The 18,742-nt window shown below is 44.1% G+C and overlaps 1 protein-coding gene across 1 annotated transcript in view; it reads left to right on the top strand.

Annotated features, from left to right (window-relative positions):
- Positions 1-18,742, top strand: part of Ptx1 (pituitary homeobox homolog Ptx1) — a 35,793-nt gene that overhangs the window by 4,960 nt on the left and 12,091 nt on the right. The window contains exons 2-3 of the mRNA XM_043412006.1: positions 13,691-13,888; positions 17,203-17,459. Of these exons, the coding sequence (XP_043267941.1) occupies positions 13,691-13,888; positions 17,203-17,459 (455 nt within the window). The remainder of the gene's footprint in view (positions 1-13,690; positions 13,889-17,202; positions 17,460-18,742) is intronic.

The raw sequence follows: 18,742 nt of genomic DNA, 5'->3' as shown, positions 1-18,742 counted from the left end.
CGACAATCGTTGAAACTCTTACAATAAAAACGAAATCACGGAATTAAAATGACAAACGGATTCACTCCACGATCACGATTTTCCACTGAATCGTTTCCTTCAAAGAAGCTTCGATCCCCGGAGCAGATCGTGCTTCCAATGCACTCCGATATCCAAAGTGAAGTACTCGAAGTCCGAATGAAATATTATCTCGCGTAAAGTTCCAACGGAAATCGCGCTCCCGCTGACGGACGCGGCCCATTGCATTTCTTTGTCCAAAGCACACTAATTATCGAGCATCTTCTGATAATGATTATTTGTTCACACGTCTGGCGATAGTCGGACAGCCGGAATGTGGTTTCGTAAAGTCCGCGAAAAAAATGTGTACGTTTCGTCTGGTAAGAGACGAAATTCGTATTTCTCTCGCTTCCTCTCTCTTTTTATTCTTGTGCGCAAGAAAAGACGTTACAGAGGAGGATGCCCTGCCACCTGTTTTGTGATTCATTAACTCACCGGCTTATCGGGATAAGGCCGGGACTTATCCGGGGCTCGAACCCGACACCGCACTGCTAAACCCGATCTTATTCCAATGCTATCCGATTCGCTCGCACTGCGCATGCAGCGGTATTATTATACCGGGCGATTCCGTCCTCGAATCGCTTCAGTTCAGTGTGCCACATTCTCCGTACGCCCAATTCGCCTCTTAACCGTTTAAACTGATACGTTCTCCAAATCCAACCGACCCTGCTGCTCTGTTCACGACTTTTTCTCGATATTAATCGCAAAAAGTTAGCTTTCTGCCAATCCAAGGAGATTCTCGTTGAACGCTGTTGCCGAAATTCCAAACTCGAGTCGTCTCGTATGGAAAATAAATACGAAGCGACAGGGACCTTGCTGATAATCAAAAAAGTGCCAACTCGTCGAGGATAAACAAACCCCGCTCAGCCTTGTTTTGGTAGCCATAAAACGTTCGTACTTTTTTACTCGTCAGATATAAACGCTGCTCGACAGTATTTTCATAACCAAAACTCATACTCTTCGTCGCTTTACATTTTGAATTTTTTTTTTTCGAGAGTTTGACGAATTCAATTACGAATTAGCGCGACAATGATTTTTCACAGTAATATTGACATAAAATTTAACAATTTTGACTAATGCAACGAAAGATGGTCGCTGATGAGTCTGCTTAAGTATTGACCGTTGAAAAAAATGACTCGTATGGACTTTTCGACCATGTTCGAACGTTCTTTCCAGAGGGAATGTTAATTATTCGAAGAGCGTGTAATTAATTGGGGCTTCGAGTGCTCTACGGTAGTGAACGATCTTTGGTTTTCTCCCCCCAGTCGCACCTTTGCCGCGTTCGCGATCAACTACGATGTCGTAAAGTAACGATAAGGACTGCGTGAAATTGAATGTCTCTGGTTCGGCAACGACGTGAACTGAATTTTCCAAGGAATTGAATTTTCCGAACGATAAAATTGTGATTAAAAGTAGGCAGAAAACACGCTTAAATCCTCCCTCGAATCGCTCTCTCTCCCTCTTTCATTCATCTTTTCTCTTCTTTACTGCAGGCAAAGATTCAGCGCATCGTACAGTCTCACCGATCCCGGTCGATCCCCACTCAAAAGAATCGCGACCGAAAATATTCATCGAAATCGTTGATCACAATCACTCTCTCCAACTGTCAAATACATTTTTTCATGCCACTGAGAATAGAAGAAACAGAAAATGATCGATTGGGAGAGCCCAAGAAAAAAATTCATTTCCCATGCACGAATTCCCCTCCAAAGAATTAACAATTTTCACCAAATTATCCACTCGATAAACTTTTGATCGTTTCATCAAATATTTTTCTGCATTTTGAGTTCAAGTCCAGTTGAGAGCTTAACTATCGAATATCCAGGACCGATGTCGACGAGGACGAGAAAATCCTGCAACGAGGAATACCCTCGAATATTTATCGAATAATTATTTGTATTTCGAGAATTGCAGGGTCCCTGTTCGATCGTAAACAAATTAGAATATAGAATGATGCATCGCCAGGGCCAGTTTTAATGATCTTCGTCCCCTTCCGAAAATCGGTTGGTCCATTCAGTCAGTGGGTATCCCAATATTTAGCCAGCAAAGTAATAGTCGTGGCATACGGTGACTCGAGCTATCTCCTCCACGTTGTATATAATCGGAGTAATACATTTTTAGTTGGAGCCCCCGAAGCAACCGAGTCATGTGGCCAACCCCTTTATTATCGGGTCTGGGAGGACGTCGCAGTGTGCGCCCCGGCAGATGCGACGTGGAAGTCAACCCTTGTGCGGATCCCGGACTCGGTCCTAACGGTGTTGACAAATAGCTCGGCTAGTCGAGTCTCTCTGGGGAAAAGTGCCACGAGTTGACGATCTTTTGTGGCTTCTTGTACGAGCAGCGAAATTATCTGTGCTCGCCACGTTCCACCAGGGCAGATATTCTCCGGCTCTGGCATTTCGCTGAATGTATTATTTATTCCTCGAGCCGTCCAGCCTCTACAAAGGAATGAGTTATTGCAGCGTTCGCTGCAAGTTTATTTCGTTCGTTTTGGGAAATTAATCGACTCTGAATCCCTTCCAATCTCGACGATCAGTTGCTACTGGTTTTAGAGGAAAATTATTTCACGTTGTCTTCGAATAAATCTCGACGCATTTTTTGCGGAATTTCCATTTTTCTCTCTTTCTTGGATCATCCCGATTCGATCGCTTCCACTTCGTGTGCGGCCGAAACGCTTCATGCGTTCAAAATCTTTGGACACACGCGCGCCCTTCCGAAATGTTTCTTCCCACACGCTCTCACTTCCTGTCACGCCTAATTACTTCTTCCCGGGTCGAGAGGAGTGGCAAACTCACCCGTGAGCCGGTCAAAACGCCAAAGCACAACCGGACGCCGAACTCGATTTTCCGGTTCGATTTTTTTCGGCACTGATCGAAGGGTGGGATCCAATCACCGGCTTATCGACGGGGAGCGACGAGCATCCCTTCGGCGCCTCTCCCTTTCTCTCTGCAGCGAGGAACCGAGCCGAGATGCGGCTCTCGGTTACTGATGGGTGCACGCGGGCTCGTCCGCAGGATCAACATAGAAATGAACTGATTTCCTTCCCATTATCTCAGCTGCTTCTGGTGTCACTGTTTGCTCCAAATAGGCAGCAGGTTCACGTCTCGGATACACACGTCCACGTGAATCTGTGTGTGCGAGAGTGCTGGAGTTTGTGGACTCTTCGCCGTCACAGGAACACACGGAGAGGCGAAACGTGACGCAGACGAAAATGCTTTTTACGCCTTTGTCGTTCCAACCGCTCCGACGAGCACGTGTGTATGTGCGAGAAAATTTCTGAGCCCGAGAAAAAGGGGCTCACAACTTTCCACCGTATCGGAAGCTCAGAAAGTTCGTGACGATCCGTGTGAACTTCGAGTAACGAGGGCCCAGATTTTTGTGAGAAGTCGCCTCTCGGATTCTTCCCTCGAAATTTTGGAGCGCTGGCGTTGTTTTCACGAATTTTTCAAAAGCGCGGACAGGCAATTAGACGAGGAATGTTTTCGTGGAGTTGAAATAAACACTCGCGATCGGAATTTCGGAAAAACAATTTCGCGAGCGGTCGTACTCGACTCAGCTTTTACTCCAATTCTTCCAATTTTCTCCAAAAAGTGTAAAAGTAGTAGGACGACGTGTATTCTCTGTATTCTGGAGATTCCCGAGTACTTTTCGGAAACGTTGCAAGGACCCTCGTCAAAATTGTGGCGTCTTCTCCGGATCCGAACCGAGAGACATTCGTGCCCTTCTCGAATTACATATCGCTGCGAAGCTTCCATTCCGTCCGGGCGCGCGTCAAGTTGAAACTAAACAAATTGCTGCTTTCGAGCTAAAGGGCGCGGGAGGAAAAGGGAAGAAAATGAAAAGAAAGCCAACCATCGAGCGGGTTTTTGGTCGCGCGAACCCCATCCGTGGGGGCTCGCATTTCACACTCATCTCAACTCATCTCTCTGCAGTCTCTCAGAGCAAATCTGAAGCTTCCCACGATCGTGGGTCGATTGGACTTGCGGTGCTAACGGTCGAATCAATTTCTCGAAAATTTCTCCCCAATATTAATGTCGAGATTTTGTTCGTACCTCTTTTGCTTCCATTTTCGTCGCGCGTTTCCTCGTCCAGAGGAAAATCGATTCTGTCTTCACTTCGTTTATGGTCCGTTAGTTCCGCAGATGCGTCGATTTCGATGAAACCGTCCGATTTTTGTTGCTTGGATAATCGTTGTCCGACGGAGCCCGGAATGCCAGACGCAACCGAAAAATCTCTGTGGATTCGAGAGCTGCGAACCGCAATGCGATAAATTGAGGCGCGTTGCATGAAACGATTAACATTTTCTCGAGGAAATATCTTCATATTTATCTTTAAAATGCACTCGCCCATTCTTTTTATCACATGCGTCACCTTTTTTATTCATCTCCCGAAATTTATCGGGGTCTGGGAGAAAAGGAATGAGAAATACGGACGGAACCACCACGTGCGATTCGCTGGGAGCTTTATTACGGTGAAACGTGGGACAAAGATTCACTGCCGAAGAACTGGGACAAGGAACGATAATAACGTAGAAAAAGCTTGCTGAAAACCGAGCAATGTCGCTTCTGATCCAGTCCGCATGAAATACACACAAGCTGAGCCTACAAACATAATCATCGGTGATTAATTTCCTCCGAAGATTAGCGGTCCGTTGTACGTTCGTCCGTGCCTCGCTTTGACAGGCTCGAAAGCCTTCCGATGCCTCATTCAAAAGCCCGGCCGAGAAAAACCTGGTTGAGCATCTCGAGAGAAAACTCGGTATTACCTCGTCTCTGAATTCGTTTGGAATCGTTGAATTTCTGAACGCAAAACAAGTGAAAAAAGGGCTCGAGCCGCTCGTAATTTTCGATCGAGTTTCACGAGAAGAATGGCTCACCGAATCTCGATGGTATCAGGACTGCTGAGTAAGCTTTCAGCGACTCGTCGACGCGATCAGCGAATACGAAGATCGCGAGCAATGTTTTCTCCGAAAAGCGCGAGGAGGTCGCCCAAAAATACCGGGTCCCAGTGACCTTTAATGAGCAAATAATCTCGAAGAATATCAAGCGTTTAATTCCGCATGCGAGTGAAATTTTCTCGACGTCGCGACTCCCCAAGTGTGTGCGTCTCATGCCAATGCGTTCGGGCTTGTCGCGGTTGGAAGGACGGACGGAGGAGCGGCGGGGTGCGATCAAGTACGTGCTTTTAATGATCGTGGTGGGAGAAGCGAAACGTTTGCGCTCGGGTTTGCGTTACGAGTTTCCCGAAGACCGGTAGGCTCTCGTCTCGAAAACGACGTTTAGCGCACACATAGCCCAAGTTCACAGTGGCAGCTCTTCAAGCTCTGACTAACAAACGACTTCCTAAGGAAGCCAAGGATTAGGAGATTAGGGAACGTCTCCGTGTAGCGAGAAGAAGAGAGAGAGAGAGAGAGAGACGCTGTGTAGCGACTTGTCTCGCTCGCTTCTTTCACTCTCTCGTGCTCAGCATCGCGCTCGAGAGCATTTGTACGTGTACGCACAGAGGATGCTTGTGTGGATGGCATATGTAGAAGAAGTTTGGGCCGCACACAGGTGCTCTGCGCCATCGTAATTTTTATCCCCAGCCCGCGTCCTTCTTTTTTTTTCGATCGTTTTTTCACCCTAACATCCCCTTGATGCATCATTCACTCGACGGGACGCTGTTTTCCGAGGGATCATCGACTGCCTCATCGACCCTAACCACCTCGTCGCGAGCTATTCTATTCTCGTACTTAAAAAGTATTTGGAAATAGGTACAAAAAATCTCTTCGCAGGCTGTAAATTTCAAAAAAATTGTCCCCGGCTAAGCGCACTTTTTTCCTGGATGTCGACAAATTTCGGTGGCAATAAATCAACGAGTTTTGAAGCGAAGGACTGGAAGGAGCTTTGTTCTGGTGTTTCAATTTGTGATCGCGTTGGTTTGGGACTCGCGCCCGATTTGATATCGTTTCGACTCAATTTCGTTATTCGACGACTTCGATCGACCAATTGCCGAAAGAAGAATATAGAAAAAGTCGATTTTTTGACAAGCTGTTTTGAAACGACGCGTGTCCGAATGACAAATTTCGAATAATTTCAGCCTTAGAAACGGTCGTCTCGTTTCGATAATTTCCTGTTTGAAAACGCAGATTGAGATTTTGTTTGGATGAATTTATTAAAAACTGATCGAGCGATATCGCATCGTACTGTTTCGGGCAGAAAAAATAAGTTTATCGCTCGTTCAGGCTCTCCGGTGTCGATTTCCGATATTCAACACACGTTTCAGCACTTTTACGGCTGACGTATCACGGTGAGACTTGCTCGTGCACGGTGCAGCTGCTCTTGCCGCTCGCAATACGCGCTCTAGTACGACGGCCGAATATGTATATGAGCATGTACGCGTATGCGTGAATCGAACCCCATGCGAACCTCCCCATCCTCGATGTACAAAGTTCGCGCTGACAACGATACGCCCCACTAACCACCCACGAGAAAAAAAAATTGCGTCACGTGTCATTTTATTCATGAATGACGGACGAGTTCTCATTGGGGCCAGTTGACTCTCTTCGCGCTCTCCGACTCACGATCCAAGAGTCTTTTTCAGCCAATCTATTACGCCTCTCACCAAAAATTTTCCAATTTACATCCTGCTGCAATACTACGAAATTAATGATCACCGGAGAGATGAACTATTACATCGAACGGAGTATAATGGGATATTTTACACCATGCGAGAAGAAATATATAAAGGCTTGTTCGTAAAAAGTAAAAGAGTTAATATTTCCGTTTTTATGAAGTAAGGTTGTGACGCGTGAATTAGCTGTTCATTTTCATCGCTATTTTCCGCGATTCCCATTGGTTCTTCAAACACGACCAAATTCATTCGGAAAAAACAACAACATTCGTCCCGTCAAAATGCTCGACTCGATTTCTCGGAAATTCTTCGAATTCGACATTCTTTCAATAGTTACTCAATAGTTATTATAATGAGTTGAATTATTAATCCCGGTAAAAATAAATGAAAAATTACGCTGTGCAAGAAGATGACGTGCGCGGAGCGCGCGTCTAAATGCAGTGTAAATTTGATGACTCGCTTTTAAAAATCGTCTTTTTTCATCTATTTTTCATGACGACGACGTGCGACCTCACTCCGATAGTAGACAATCTAGATTTTAATCGTGCGCTCTGTGTTATTTTGAAATTTTACAAGCTACCATCACGTGGACTTTTATCATTTATTTTATTAAAATCGCATCACGGAAGACGGTTTTGTGAAAGCAGAAAGTACAAATCTGCCAATTATAAATACGTTTATGGTGGCGATGAATCCACAATTTTTTTGGCGTTTTTACACTCGTATTATATTGCATTCAGGCACAAGAAATCTTTCACAAATCTTGTTACTTGGTTTTTCGCACTCGTATTGTTTACTAACGGAGTGACGTCACGTACCGAAAGAGCATGGCGGCTAGCGTTTCCTAAAATTCAAAATCATAAATAAAAAATAGTTTTTAAAACACTTTTCGATTTTATAAAATAAAAATAAAAATTCTACTGGTTGAAAATTTTAGTCGCTCTGACTTCTGATCCCCACCCAATTCAGAATTTTCTCTCAATTTCAATTAATTCTACACTTTTTGGAGGTAAAATCGTCTTTTTTTGTTAAACCGTAACTAAACTCGCAGGATCAGTCACAGATTTTTGAGTCGTTTTCAAAAAATCACGTGAAGATCTCTCAACGTTACTGATTTATCGGGTTTTTAGCTTCGCCCGTGATCGTTTGCCACCACAAATAATAATAGCAGCTCGGATTATGACTCGGCGATTAGGAGAAATATATTAAACGTTTCATTCCAATTGTAAAATTTTTCGAGTCGAGATACGAAGAGGCAGAAAATTTTTAGAAATTGTGCAAATGGCGAGGGAAAGAAAAGCCAGAGTTTTGGATCGCGCAGCGCACACATAATGTGTGGGGATGTATATCTATAGGTAATAAAGCGTCGCATGCACAGCCGCCCGTAAAATCCGTAGGGATTAGCGGCCGCTAATATATCCCGCGGGTAAAAACGCTTCGAGCAGCTGAGGTATTCGTTCGTCTACTTGACTCTCTTCTCTCATCTCCCTCCACGTTTTTCCTGCTGGTGCTGCACCAGCTCGACGTTACGATTTGTCTTTGGCATAAAATAACTTCAAGTAGCGAGAAGAAAAGTCATAAATTCGTGAGTTAGAGCCTCCGTTGTACAACGCTGCAGCTCTTTTATCCTCCTCCATTCACCACCTCGCTCTTCGGAACTCCGTCGTAAAAAAAAGTTTTTCCGAATACTGCAGTCACTCGAAAGAGCGTCTGGAATTCGAGAAATTCGATTTGATTATTCAGACTCTTCGATTTTTTCTTTCAACGATTACGAGAATTCTTTTCGTTTTTCAATATTTCAGAAGTTTGTTCTTTAAACGAGAAACGACAGACTTCGAAAAGGCTTTTGTCAAGTATTCGAAATCTTTCGATACACAAATGATAATCGAGGTTCGTGGGGAAGCTTTTTCCAAAATTGTATCTTTTTCTCACTCCAATTCTTCTGTTCATGAAATGTGAGAATAGTCAATTACGAGAACTGTCGAAATGCACAGCAATTATCGTTTGACAAATGGCTCATGAATTTCCATTTATTAGCTCGGGGATTTGCTAAACGTGTTGTCCCACTGAAAGGCATCTTCGGCAAGACTTTCGTTTCTCCAATTTTCTTCGGCGAAAGGTCGGCAAATGAAACGGGATAGCGTGAAAACACGTGTTAACGAGGAACGACAGTGTAATCGGAAACCTCTGACCTATATCGTGTCCGCACGAGCGAGCGCCGAGGGACCAAAAGTCACTTTCTTCTTTTCTTCCTTACCAACGCGAATGAAAAGTTCTCACTAATTAGCTCGACCGTAGAATTCATTTTCTCATATTCACACGTCGAGTCTCGACGGATCTCTGAAACTCGAAAATCCTCAATGACTCGGCAAAATTAATGGAGAAATTGGATTTCCAATGATGCGACAAAAACCTTCGAGTCCGTAAAACCACGCTGACGAAAACGAGGGCATTTCTTCGTGTGATTCGAAGTGAAAGTAAAAGTTCCACACGATCTTCGTTCAGTCTTTTCCCCGTAAAACTCCGAGGTCCAGCGAATCGATAGGGACGCACTCGGTCGCATCTCTTGTTCCAGGATCTCGAAGTAAAGCTTCGAATATCAGAGCAGCGGAGCCATACACATATAATGGGATCCCGAGTTGCAGGGGGTCTGTTGGAGTGTGAAATGTTTGTCAGGAAGGGTGGAGAACGTCCGACCGCATTTCGCCCCTTATACGAGTTCTACGACCTTCCGAACGTCCCAAGTTTTCTCCGTTGTCAAGTTGGCTCTTTCTCCGTTTCCTTGGAAGAAATAAACATTGTTGGAGTGCAGCAGTAACATGATTCTGTCAATCGAAATGGCTTTTTCGAGCATCGAGGTTCCTGCGTTTCAACGGATCTTTTCCTCGGAGGATTAGGGAAAAAGCGTTCCGTGTGCGGTCACGGAAGATTTGCTGATCGGGAAGCCTCGCTCTGTAATCGACGGAGATAACGAGACTGAAGTATCTCGCGAAGCGTTGAAAAATGAGAATGCTTATGGCCGCCGAATTGATCATCGAATCGCTAAAAACCAAAGAAATTTTGCTTCGACTTTCCTCTTGGTAAAATCAACTCCAAAAATATTTTTATTCCCCGTGATCGCACCGGATCCCGTGAAAAAACATTCGACGAGACCGAGTGAGAAGCGAAATGTCAGGCCAGAAAATTTCATGGCTATAGATCGAGTGTGTGAGTTTTCCGGGTGTGCGACCGCGCGCGGACAAACACGCCGCGGTCGTTCGTGTTCAAACACAAAATGTGACCCCTCGAAGTTTTATGCCTCGATACGGGCTGGCTTCGAACATGAGTTTACACGTGTTTTTCGTGTCTCTCTTGGAGCACCGAAAAATGCCTGCAAATACGAGAAACCGATCTGTTTGTTCCCAAATGATTACAAACTCGCACCGCACCTTCGAGCATTCTTTTACGATCCTCCCGATGCTTTCTGCGTCTCCACACACGTGTACCGATAAGACGAAATCGACAGGACATTTCATTAGAGTGTACAGCCATAAATTTCTGTCAATTTTTATCGCCACATTCCACCTTCGTTCCACGACGAGACTGAACAACATTTTTATCTGATAATTCGATAACAACAATAAAAAAGTCACGAAAAACCTTCGACTTTAAATCGCAGTGGGAAGTTGATGAAAGGGCTGGACCGCAGTCATTTTGCTCTCGCAATAGAATCGCGGATCGATTAAAATTTTCCTCTTCGTCGAGACTCCAGCACACGAACGGGACGTCGAATTTTCCAACGGGTCGTCGATTCGTGGCAAAGTCACAAGATAAACAAACAAACAAACAAACTTCCTAAACGAAAATATAACTCTGGAGTTAGGATATTTGGTAGGATTAGAGCAGGATTAAAATTAGGATTTGGAAAATGAATTGGGGGAGATGCGAGCACGCGATACTTTGAATAAGATCAACAAAGATGCGAGTTATTCGATGATCCTCAGTGCGTGAAAGCTGTCTCCCCCGTTAAATTTCTCTCACAACAGTTTATCAGTTCGCCAAGTGAGAATTCACAGAAACAATCGCTTTTCATCCAAATCGTCGAAATGATTTTTCAACGATTTTTTAGAGTCGCCGGCCCAACGTTCCATTCCTTTTTGCGAAAAGTCCTCGATCATTCTCACGGTATTTGGGAGACCTTCGGCCCCAAAAGGACGAATAAAGGTACAACGATTCGGTCTCCTCTCTGTGTGGCATCGGAGATGTGACACGCGCTAAGAAAGCTCTCTCGAGGCGCAGCTTATCCCGGGGCTGGTGAATGCCTCTTGGCCCTAAATCAGGGGGAGTTATGCGACGACTAATTGTGAACCACGTCGTCTCTATCCCTCTGTTCATCCCGTAAGCAGTGGAGCGCGATATAGGAATAAAAAAAGAGTGGAATGAGAAGAAGAAGTGAGAAAAACAAAACGAAGAGCTGTTAGTCCTCGCGGTCTCGTCGACCAAATATAACTAACGAAAGTAAACGACCGAGCCGATTAACTCCTCAAACCACAGCAGAGCTCAGTGTGAATCGGTGTGCGTGAAAGAAGCGGTACAGCGGCTGCTGCTGCTGCTGCTGCTGCTGCCCTATTCTTGACATCTCCGCTTCTTCCTAAAAACAAAAAAAGCTTTTTACTTCATTGTAGACGCGTACGAATATTCGAATCTAACGTTCGGGGAGACGACGAAGAGTTATTGGCCATCCTAATTCATTAAAATTGCCAGCTTACTCGAACCAAAGGAACTCCGAACTATTTATTCACGTCGGATTCATTCAACACTTTGACTCCGGCGCAAAATTCGTCATCGTTTTAGAACTTGTTACTAAAAGTTGCTAATAATCCGGCGATGCTTCTTCGAACTGTCTCAACAAAAGTTCGTTCGTTGTTTGCGTTAAACAGTTGATTGTAAAAAAACATTTGCCAGAAAATCGACTCGGTCTGTTTGCCCGATGGTTGTGCACTGTTAACCAATGATTGGCAATCTTCGATGTGACTCGATAATCCAAATTTTCCCTTACTTTTCTATGAGCTCTCAATCAAATGGTTTTTCGTTTCCTCGATTTGGTTCGCCCATGATTATATACTGTTTATTCAGTTCTTTCCCTCTCGCGAGAGAAAGAAATAAAGAAAATATGTTTTTTTGAGATTTCCATCTGCCCGACGTACTCCGCGACTAGTATTAGCAGCTTGACAAATATCCAGGAGGCAGTGGTGAACGAGCGTCGATTAATGTCTTTCTCGTATACAAAGCTACTCGAATTTCTCTTATGCCAGGCTCACAAAAAATGGAGAAATTCGCCGAAATTCGAGAAGACGGTAGACGACACAATGAATTATATTTTTGTTCTAAATTAGTGATTAAAATTAGTACTCAATCCGGTTGAGAAATGTTGAGAAAAAATGTGGATTCGCAGCGAATTCTTTTGCGGGAGAGAAACATTTTTTTAATCAAACAAACTTTTTTTTTGTTAAACCAACTCAATTAACTGGTATTTTGAAAAAAGTTTGGCTAAATCCACTAAATTCATGACCAACTAAATGGATTTTGTGCCATAAACAAAATCTTCTTTCTCACTATGCACGAAAGTTTGTGACAAACTAAAAATGAGCTCAAGAACAACTGAATTGATTCTTGACTTTGATTTTTTGATCCTTGAAATTGTCGGGCGTCACTCCAAATTAGTTCACACTGTTTAATATTTGGATAGCTTTCTTTGGTGTATGGCGAAAAGTGTGATATTTATGGGGACCAAATTTTCAATTGTCGTCATCGCTGGTTAATGATTTTTCTTATCAATTAGAAGGTATTCTTGAGTTCCTCTATTTCTGGTCCTATTATCGCACAGTAACGGAGCTCGAGGGCGGCGGCGGCGGCGGCGGGACGATTACGTTTGTTGACAGACGGAAGGTTGACACGTGTGAATTTCGGGCCCACATTACCGAGAATATATGAGAGGCGTTATCACTCTTCTTGGCTCCACTCGCTCAGGGCTGTTGCTATACGAGAGAGGAAAATACGATGACCGAAGATCGTAAAGTTGTTCTCGTGGGCGTATTTATCTTTCCCGAATAATAGGAACTGGCAGAAGACAAAAAGGCGCGCTACTCACGGTTTATCCAAACGAGCGGCGTTCACGCACTCGCGGTATTTCCGGTAAACGAATCCGAGCACCCATCCGAGTCTCTGAAAGTAATAAAAAACTGTGATTTCGGAGTGAACTTATTCGTGTTGCTACCGAAAGGGTTTTCGTTCGTGAAAACTCGATGCTAATGAACGAAGGAGCGAAGCGCCTCGCGCTTCGTCACAATCCATTCTCAATTATCACATCACTTTCCATTCCATGAACGTTCGTTTGCGTTTTCAGTCTCATCGACACATTTTCTATGGACTACTGACGTTTGCGCGTGAACGAGGCTCTCGGGGAAATGAAACACCGAAAAATATATCTCACGCAAATATATCCGAGCGTTTCCATCCCCGAATATTCCTCGCGTCAAAACCTCTTTGATGCTGCGAATTGCTTTTGACGTTTTATCGACCCGAGACCCCTAAATTTTCTTTGAGGAGCGTACGAACGAGATGTATCGGCACTCAAGTGCTTTCAATGTCTGCCCAAATGCCTAATAACTCCAATATACTCCGCATCAACTCCGTCAATGTACGTCTCGATATTAACTCTGTCGAAGAACATAATGCCGGTGACTCACTCGCGAGCAATCTCGATACGAGGAAGAGCCAATTGAAACGCGATTTTGAAGTTTGTCAGAGCGAATGAACGTCAGTCACTGGGATTCCGAACGAACTTGTCACTGTGGAAATATGACGAATAAATTCCGGAAAATAACAGCCAAGTATCGCTGAATTGATGTTAAATTATTCGAACGTATCTGCACGTGACAAAGTGCACGAATTCTCAAAGTTTCTTCACTCATTCCAGAGTTTATTGATCCCCCTGCTGATACTAAATAGAGAAATTGCAAGAAATTCAATTGCTTTGCAGTGTGGGCGCAGAGCGACTTCAGAGACGAAACGAACGGCGGCCTCGGGCGCCTCGACTCCTCCGGTCACGGGGCTCATACCCCCGGCGGAAGCACACCGAGCACACCAGGCGCCACGCCGGCTACACCATCCGGAGGATTCTCCACAGCCCAAGCGAGAAATTGCACGAACAATGGCCACAGATCGAACGTACGAAAAGGTAAAATCGCCGTAACGTTTGAAAATTTACAATTCAAAAAGGCTCGTGTTCGTCACACATTTTCAGATGAAGGTGGACAGTAAATTTTTGAATTCGTCTTTTTGCTGCGATAATTATTGCAAATCGTGAATCCGCCCTTGGCACCTTCCTCCGTCATGATTCGCGTAAAGCAATTAATTTTTCGACCCTCGTAAAGAGCACGAGCTCGCGAAACGTCAGGAACATTGGCCGAGATTGAGAAAGAGGGTGGTTCGAAGATCTCTGGCAAATTGTCTTTCGTAAGGAGAGCAACGGCAGAGAAAGAGAGAGCAAGAGAGTGTGGGCGAGACCAGCAAAGGAACTATACACAAGGCCCCTACAGTCTCTCGTTTTGCTCTGTTTACATGTTTGTTCGGCACTTAGCTCTTCGGCTTTTTCTGCTCTCTCGGTCTCTCTCGGTCTCGCTTCCTCTCGCAAAACAGTGTTAACAAAGTGTGCGAGTCGAAGAGAGAAAAGCACAGAAAAGCGTCTCGTCCCAAATCCCCGCAAATTGAAATATCCCCGGAGTCTTAGGCTCCTCTGGTTAACAACAACCAGGACAGATCTCACTTCACTCCGGTAATCCCACAACGCGGGGATGAGGGTCTCTAAGTCTTCTAGCAATTTCTTGGCCAAGTCAGAAGCACGTTTTCCTATAACGCCTCCAGACTCACTCGCTTCCTCGAGAAAGTCTGTGATAAACACTTATATAGCATTGCATATTACATTATACACGCGAACACTTGCAACCTTAAAATATACGCAAACTTCCGAAACACGCACGCGGTCCGAGCGCTGTGCAACGAGATAATGAACCGAGGCTTTTCCATTCCTGAGTATCCGCGTCCCACTGGTGATCGAAATAAAGTTTGGATATTCGTGAATTGCACTTCGATAAAAACATTAGAACTGGAATAATGATTTTAATTTTGAAATGAGGACAAAAAATGTCGAAAGTCGAAAGTGAATGAAGATCGATCGAGTGCTGATTCAAAAATACGCAAATCAATACTCATTTTCTCTGGCAAATTTTTTGCTCGCTTATCCGCACAGAAAAAGCCATAAAAATCAAACACTTTCCGGTGTACTGGAAAAATCATGGTGAAGGTAAATAAATTTGTTGGTTCCCCAAAACTTTGATCGCGGTCCAACAGCACGTGTTCGTCATGAGCAAATTTGTGCTAGCCCACCAAGGGGTTGAATCAACCGAATTTTCGTTGAGTTGACAAACGTCATTTCGTGTCGGACCAGCATCGACAAATTGCTTTCTCCCGAGTTTTTCAACTCAAAAAAATCCTCAACACGCGGAGATTCGATTAAAAAGTTATTAGACAGTTGCCAGAGCAGCGGGACGCAGATTAGGATAATTCCCGTTCCAATAGAAGCCTCGAGTTCCGGATCGGAAAGCATTTAAACAGATGGCTTCGAGCAATTCGAGGAGAAGAAACACAGCGATTTATATCGCGCGGTAGCCGATAGGTATCGATAGTAACGAGGGTTTTTCCTCAACATAAAAAATAAAGAAGAGCAACGCTATGGTGCATCGTAAGCGTCGAATAAAAATTTAAGCACACAACGTCGTTAGGAGGGCGCGCATACAGCGCTGATAGCGGCGCCCTTTGAGAGCAGCCAATCAATCAAGCGACTGTCAGAAGAAGCGAGCTCGCGCTATGCCCGCCTGTTTTTATATCTATAACTCTTCGTCACGCGTGTCTGCGTGCGTATTCATGAACGATACAACGTCAACTTTGGTGAGGACGTTCGGGATGCACGGGAACAATGCATTCGCGCGCTCCCGTCCCCGCACACATTCTCACCTGTCGCGGTCACAATCCGCTCAAATACGACATTTCTATCGATTCTTAATAACGGATATAAACACATATGCGCGCCGAGGAAATCAACAGATGGATGTGCAGCGCGTGGACAAATATGCCACTAAACGGTATAACTGTCGACCTTTTCACACAAGGATGTACAAGCGCGAGAGCTGTTCTTAGTATTTTTAAAAAATTTGCATGTCTCACAACCCAAGATTTCACTCTACGCATGCGAAATTTCAAGACCCTTTATCGACTGCTTGGTTTAAATGTTAACAGTCGGAAAGTACAGAGGGATTAACATGTCGCTTGTGGCCACGATGACTCACGGGCCCCTTCAACCATCTTCGACTCAAAATTTGATATATTTTTAAATTAGATGTCGAAGGTTAAAAGCATTTCTTGTATGAATTGAATCGCATTACGTATTCATCACGAGAAAAGAGAAAATAGCAAAACACAAATTTCACCACCTAAATTTTCGACTTTTTCGATCCATATCTCAATAACCATGAACGACAGGTCAAAAATGTATAGGACCTAAATTGTAGAGCGTGAAAAAATCAACAAGAAAGTAATCAGTCAAAATTTTCGTATCTCAACGGAGAATCGAGTTATTGTAAAAAAAAAAAAAAAAAAAAAACTGAATTTAACCCTTTTTTCAAGATGGCGGGAAAACGCATAGGAATTCTTGGCCGACAATTTGAACTTGAGCTTTTCTAAGCATCCCCCACAACATATCCAAAATTCAGCCTGACGCGTTCACATGCATTTCCAAATGTATATAATGACTGGACTCTACAAAATTTTGAAATTCTGCAGGCCCATACGTCACTTGTCATGTCAGCGCAACCTATGTCGTATCGTCAATAAAAGTGACAGCTGTACTTTTTCAGATTATGGAGATCTCTGATCTAATCTGTCAACTGACTACGTTCAACTTTGGCAAACGTTGCTCAATGTAATATTGAGTCACGTGAAAGACTCGGAATTAAATATTTTTTGCAATTAACTCAACTCAAACATTATTTACGATTAAAAGATGAAGATAACGCTCTTTTACTAACATTGTGCTATATATGAATGACCGGGCTAATTCCTTTGAAAAAATATGGAAAGACTGTCAACTGACTAGTACGACGGAGGCTCTTGTTATCGCAAAAAGGTTTTTGGGTATTCAACCAAATGGAATTTTGCCTTTCGCTGTCCTCGACCAGCAATTTCTTTTTTGCCCTCACTTTTTTACGAAGTAGAGTTTCAACGTGGAAATTAGCTGAACGTTGTCTTCGATACTCGGATTGATTCTCGAAAATCCTTCAATAGGGAATAACGATAATGAAGGAAAATTTATTTCGTAAATTTTCATTTTCCTGTTGGATATTTTCCGAAGTTTTTCTCTTTGCAGTCCCAAAGTTTCTTTTAAGTAATTGAGCTTCTTGGAGCAATCCTCACTGGATATTCGCTTTGGCGTTTCAGGCCCAAGATCGCCGACCCAATCGAAGCACGAGCTTCGAGGTGGCGGTGGTGTAGTCTCACCTAGCAATGTGATCGGTGTCAACGACGCGACGGACAAAGACGAGCCGAAGAGCAAACGGCAGAGACGTCAAAGAACGCATTTCACTTCGCACCAGCTTCAAGAATTGGAAGCAACGTTTGCGAAAAATCGTTATCCCGACATGACGATAAGAGAGGAAATAGCCATGTGGACACAGCTCACCGAACCACGCGTCAGGGTGAGTAAACACATTTTTTTACCTCTTTTCGCACGCATTATATTGTACGTAACGCATTGATAAAAAATGCGACAAGGGATTAGGAAATGTTGTTAGTTCGAAGGCAAATTCAGGAGTCGATGAAACTGTGATCGAGCTTTCGAAATATGCAAAATGCTTTTTCAATGAAACTTCGCTTACGACATTCGTCGAATCGGATGTCAAACACCGGATTCGTATGACTGTAGATATGGACAGTCGTCAGTGATAATGGCCGTTCCCCACTCGAGGAACTTATCCATATCTGAGCACGGTGCTTTGGACATTCGTATGATTCACATGGAGAAGAACGATCCGCCATTTTGGATAAGAATATATGATAACGCGTCAGGAAGTATCGAGAAGCCATTCGCTGGTTCGATCTCCCATCGAATTACCTCAAGATTTCGTGGAACGTTTTGATTCAAAAACTTAATAATTTTCATTGATTGCGGAGCCTTGAAATTCCTGGTAAATGATGATGAAGTTCGAGATTCATTCGACGTGGAGCTCGTACTAAAATAATGGACGCAGACACAGCTCATGATCGGGAGTGAGCATGAATGATCGTTGCGATGAAGATGTTCCTCGGACACTCGTACGTCAGAGCCTTGAAAACCGACGAGATTTACGGACCCTTGGGCGGCGAGAAGCCTCAAGAATAACAATCTCGCGTGGCGTCGTCTCCGTCGCACAATGACCGCATTCACGGCGTATCCGTTACAGAAGCAACATTTCTTCAAACATGCTTTCGAGTCCCTTCGACAGACACGACCAATTTCAACTTGTAAGGGGATCTGATAACGATCATCCTCATTTTTTTTCAAGTATGGTCAACAACGAGCCACTGATGATGACTTTTTGCAGTGAGGATTTCTTCCTCGAGTCTTCCATCCAAGACTGCTCGATAATTTTCTCTCAATCTCGAAACTTTCCGAGGATCCATCGATAGGGAAATCTTCGAGGTGATGACGATTCCCACGAGCCTCGTAAGCAGTCCAGGCCGCTCAAGCGAAGATGCTGGTACCCATCGCGATAGCAATGAAATTGAGGAGTCCGAGAGTCGAGCCTGTAAAGGTGAAAAAATGAATGAGAAGTGAGTAGCAACGGTGTGTCTAGGGAGGCGAAATATTGGGAGAAACGCGCGGCGGATTCGTGGCAGTTTGTTCATCCGTTAGTGAGGAGGCAGCGCGGTTGCTTTTTCGGCGAGGGTCGTGCTTGTATAGGAAAGTGGACGAGGAGGACGAGAAGGAGGAAGGAGAGGA

The sequence above is a fragment of the Venturia canescens genome, chromosome 2, assembly GCF_019457755.1.
Source record: "Venturia canescens isolate UGA chromosome 2, ASM1945775v1, whole genome shotgun sequence".
Lineage (NCBI taxonomy): Eukaryota > Metazoa > Arthropoda > Insecta > Hymenoptera > Ichneumonidae > Venturia > Venturia canescens.
This window is presented reverse-complemented; position numbering and strand designations above follow the sequence as displayed.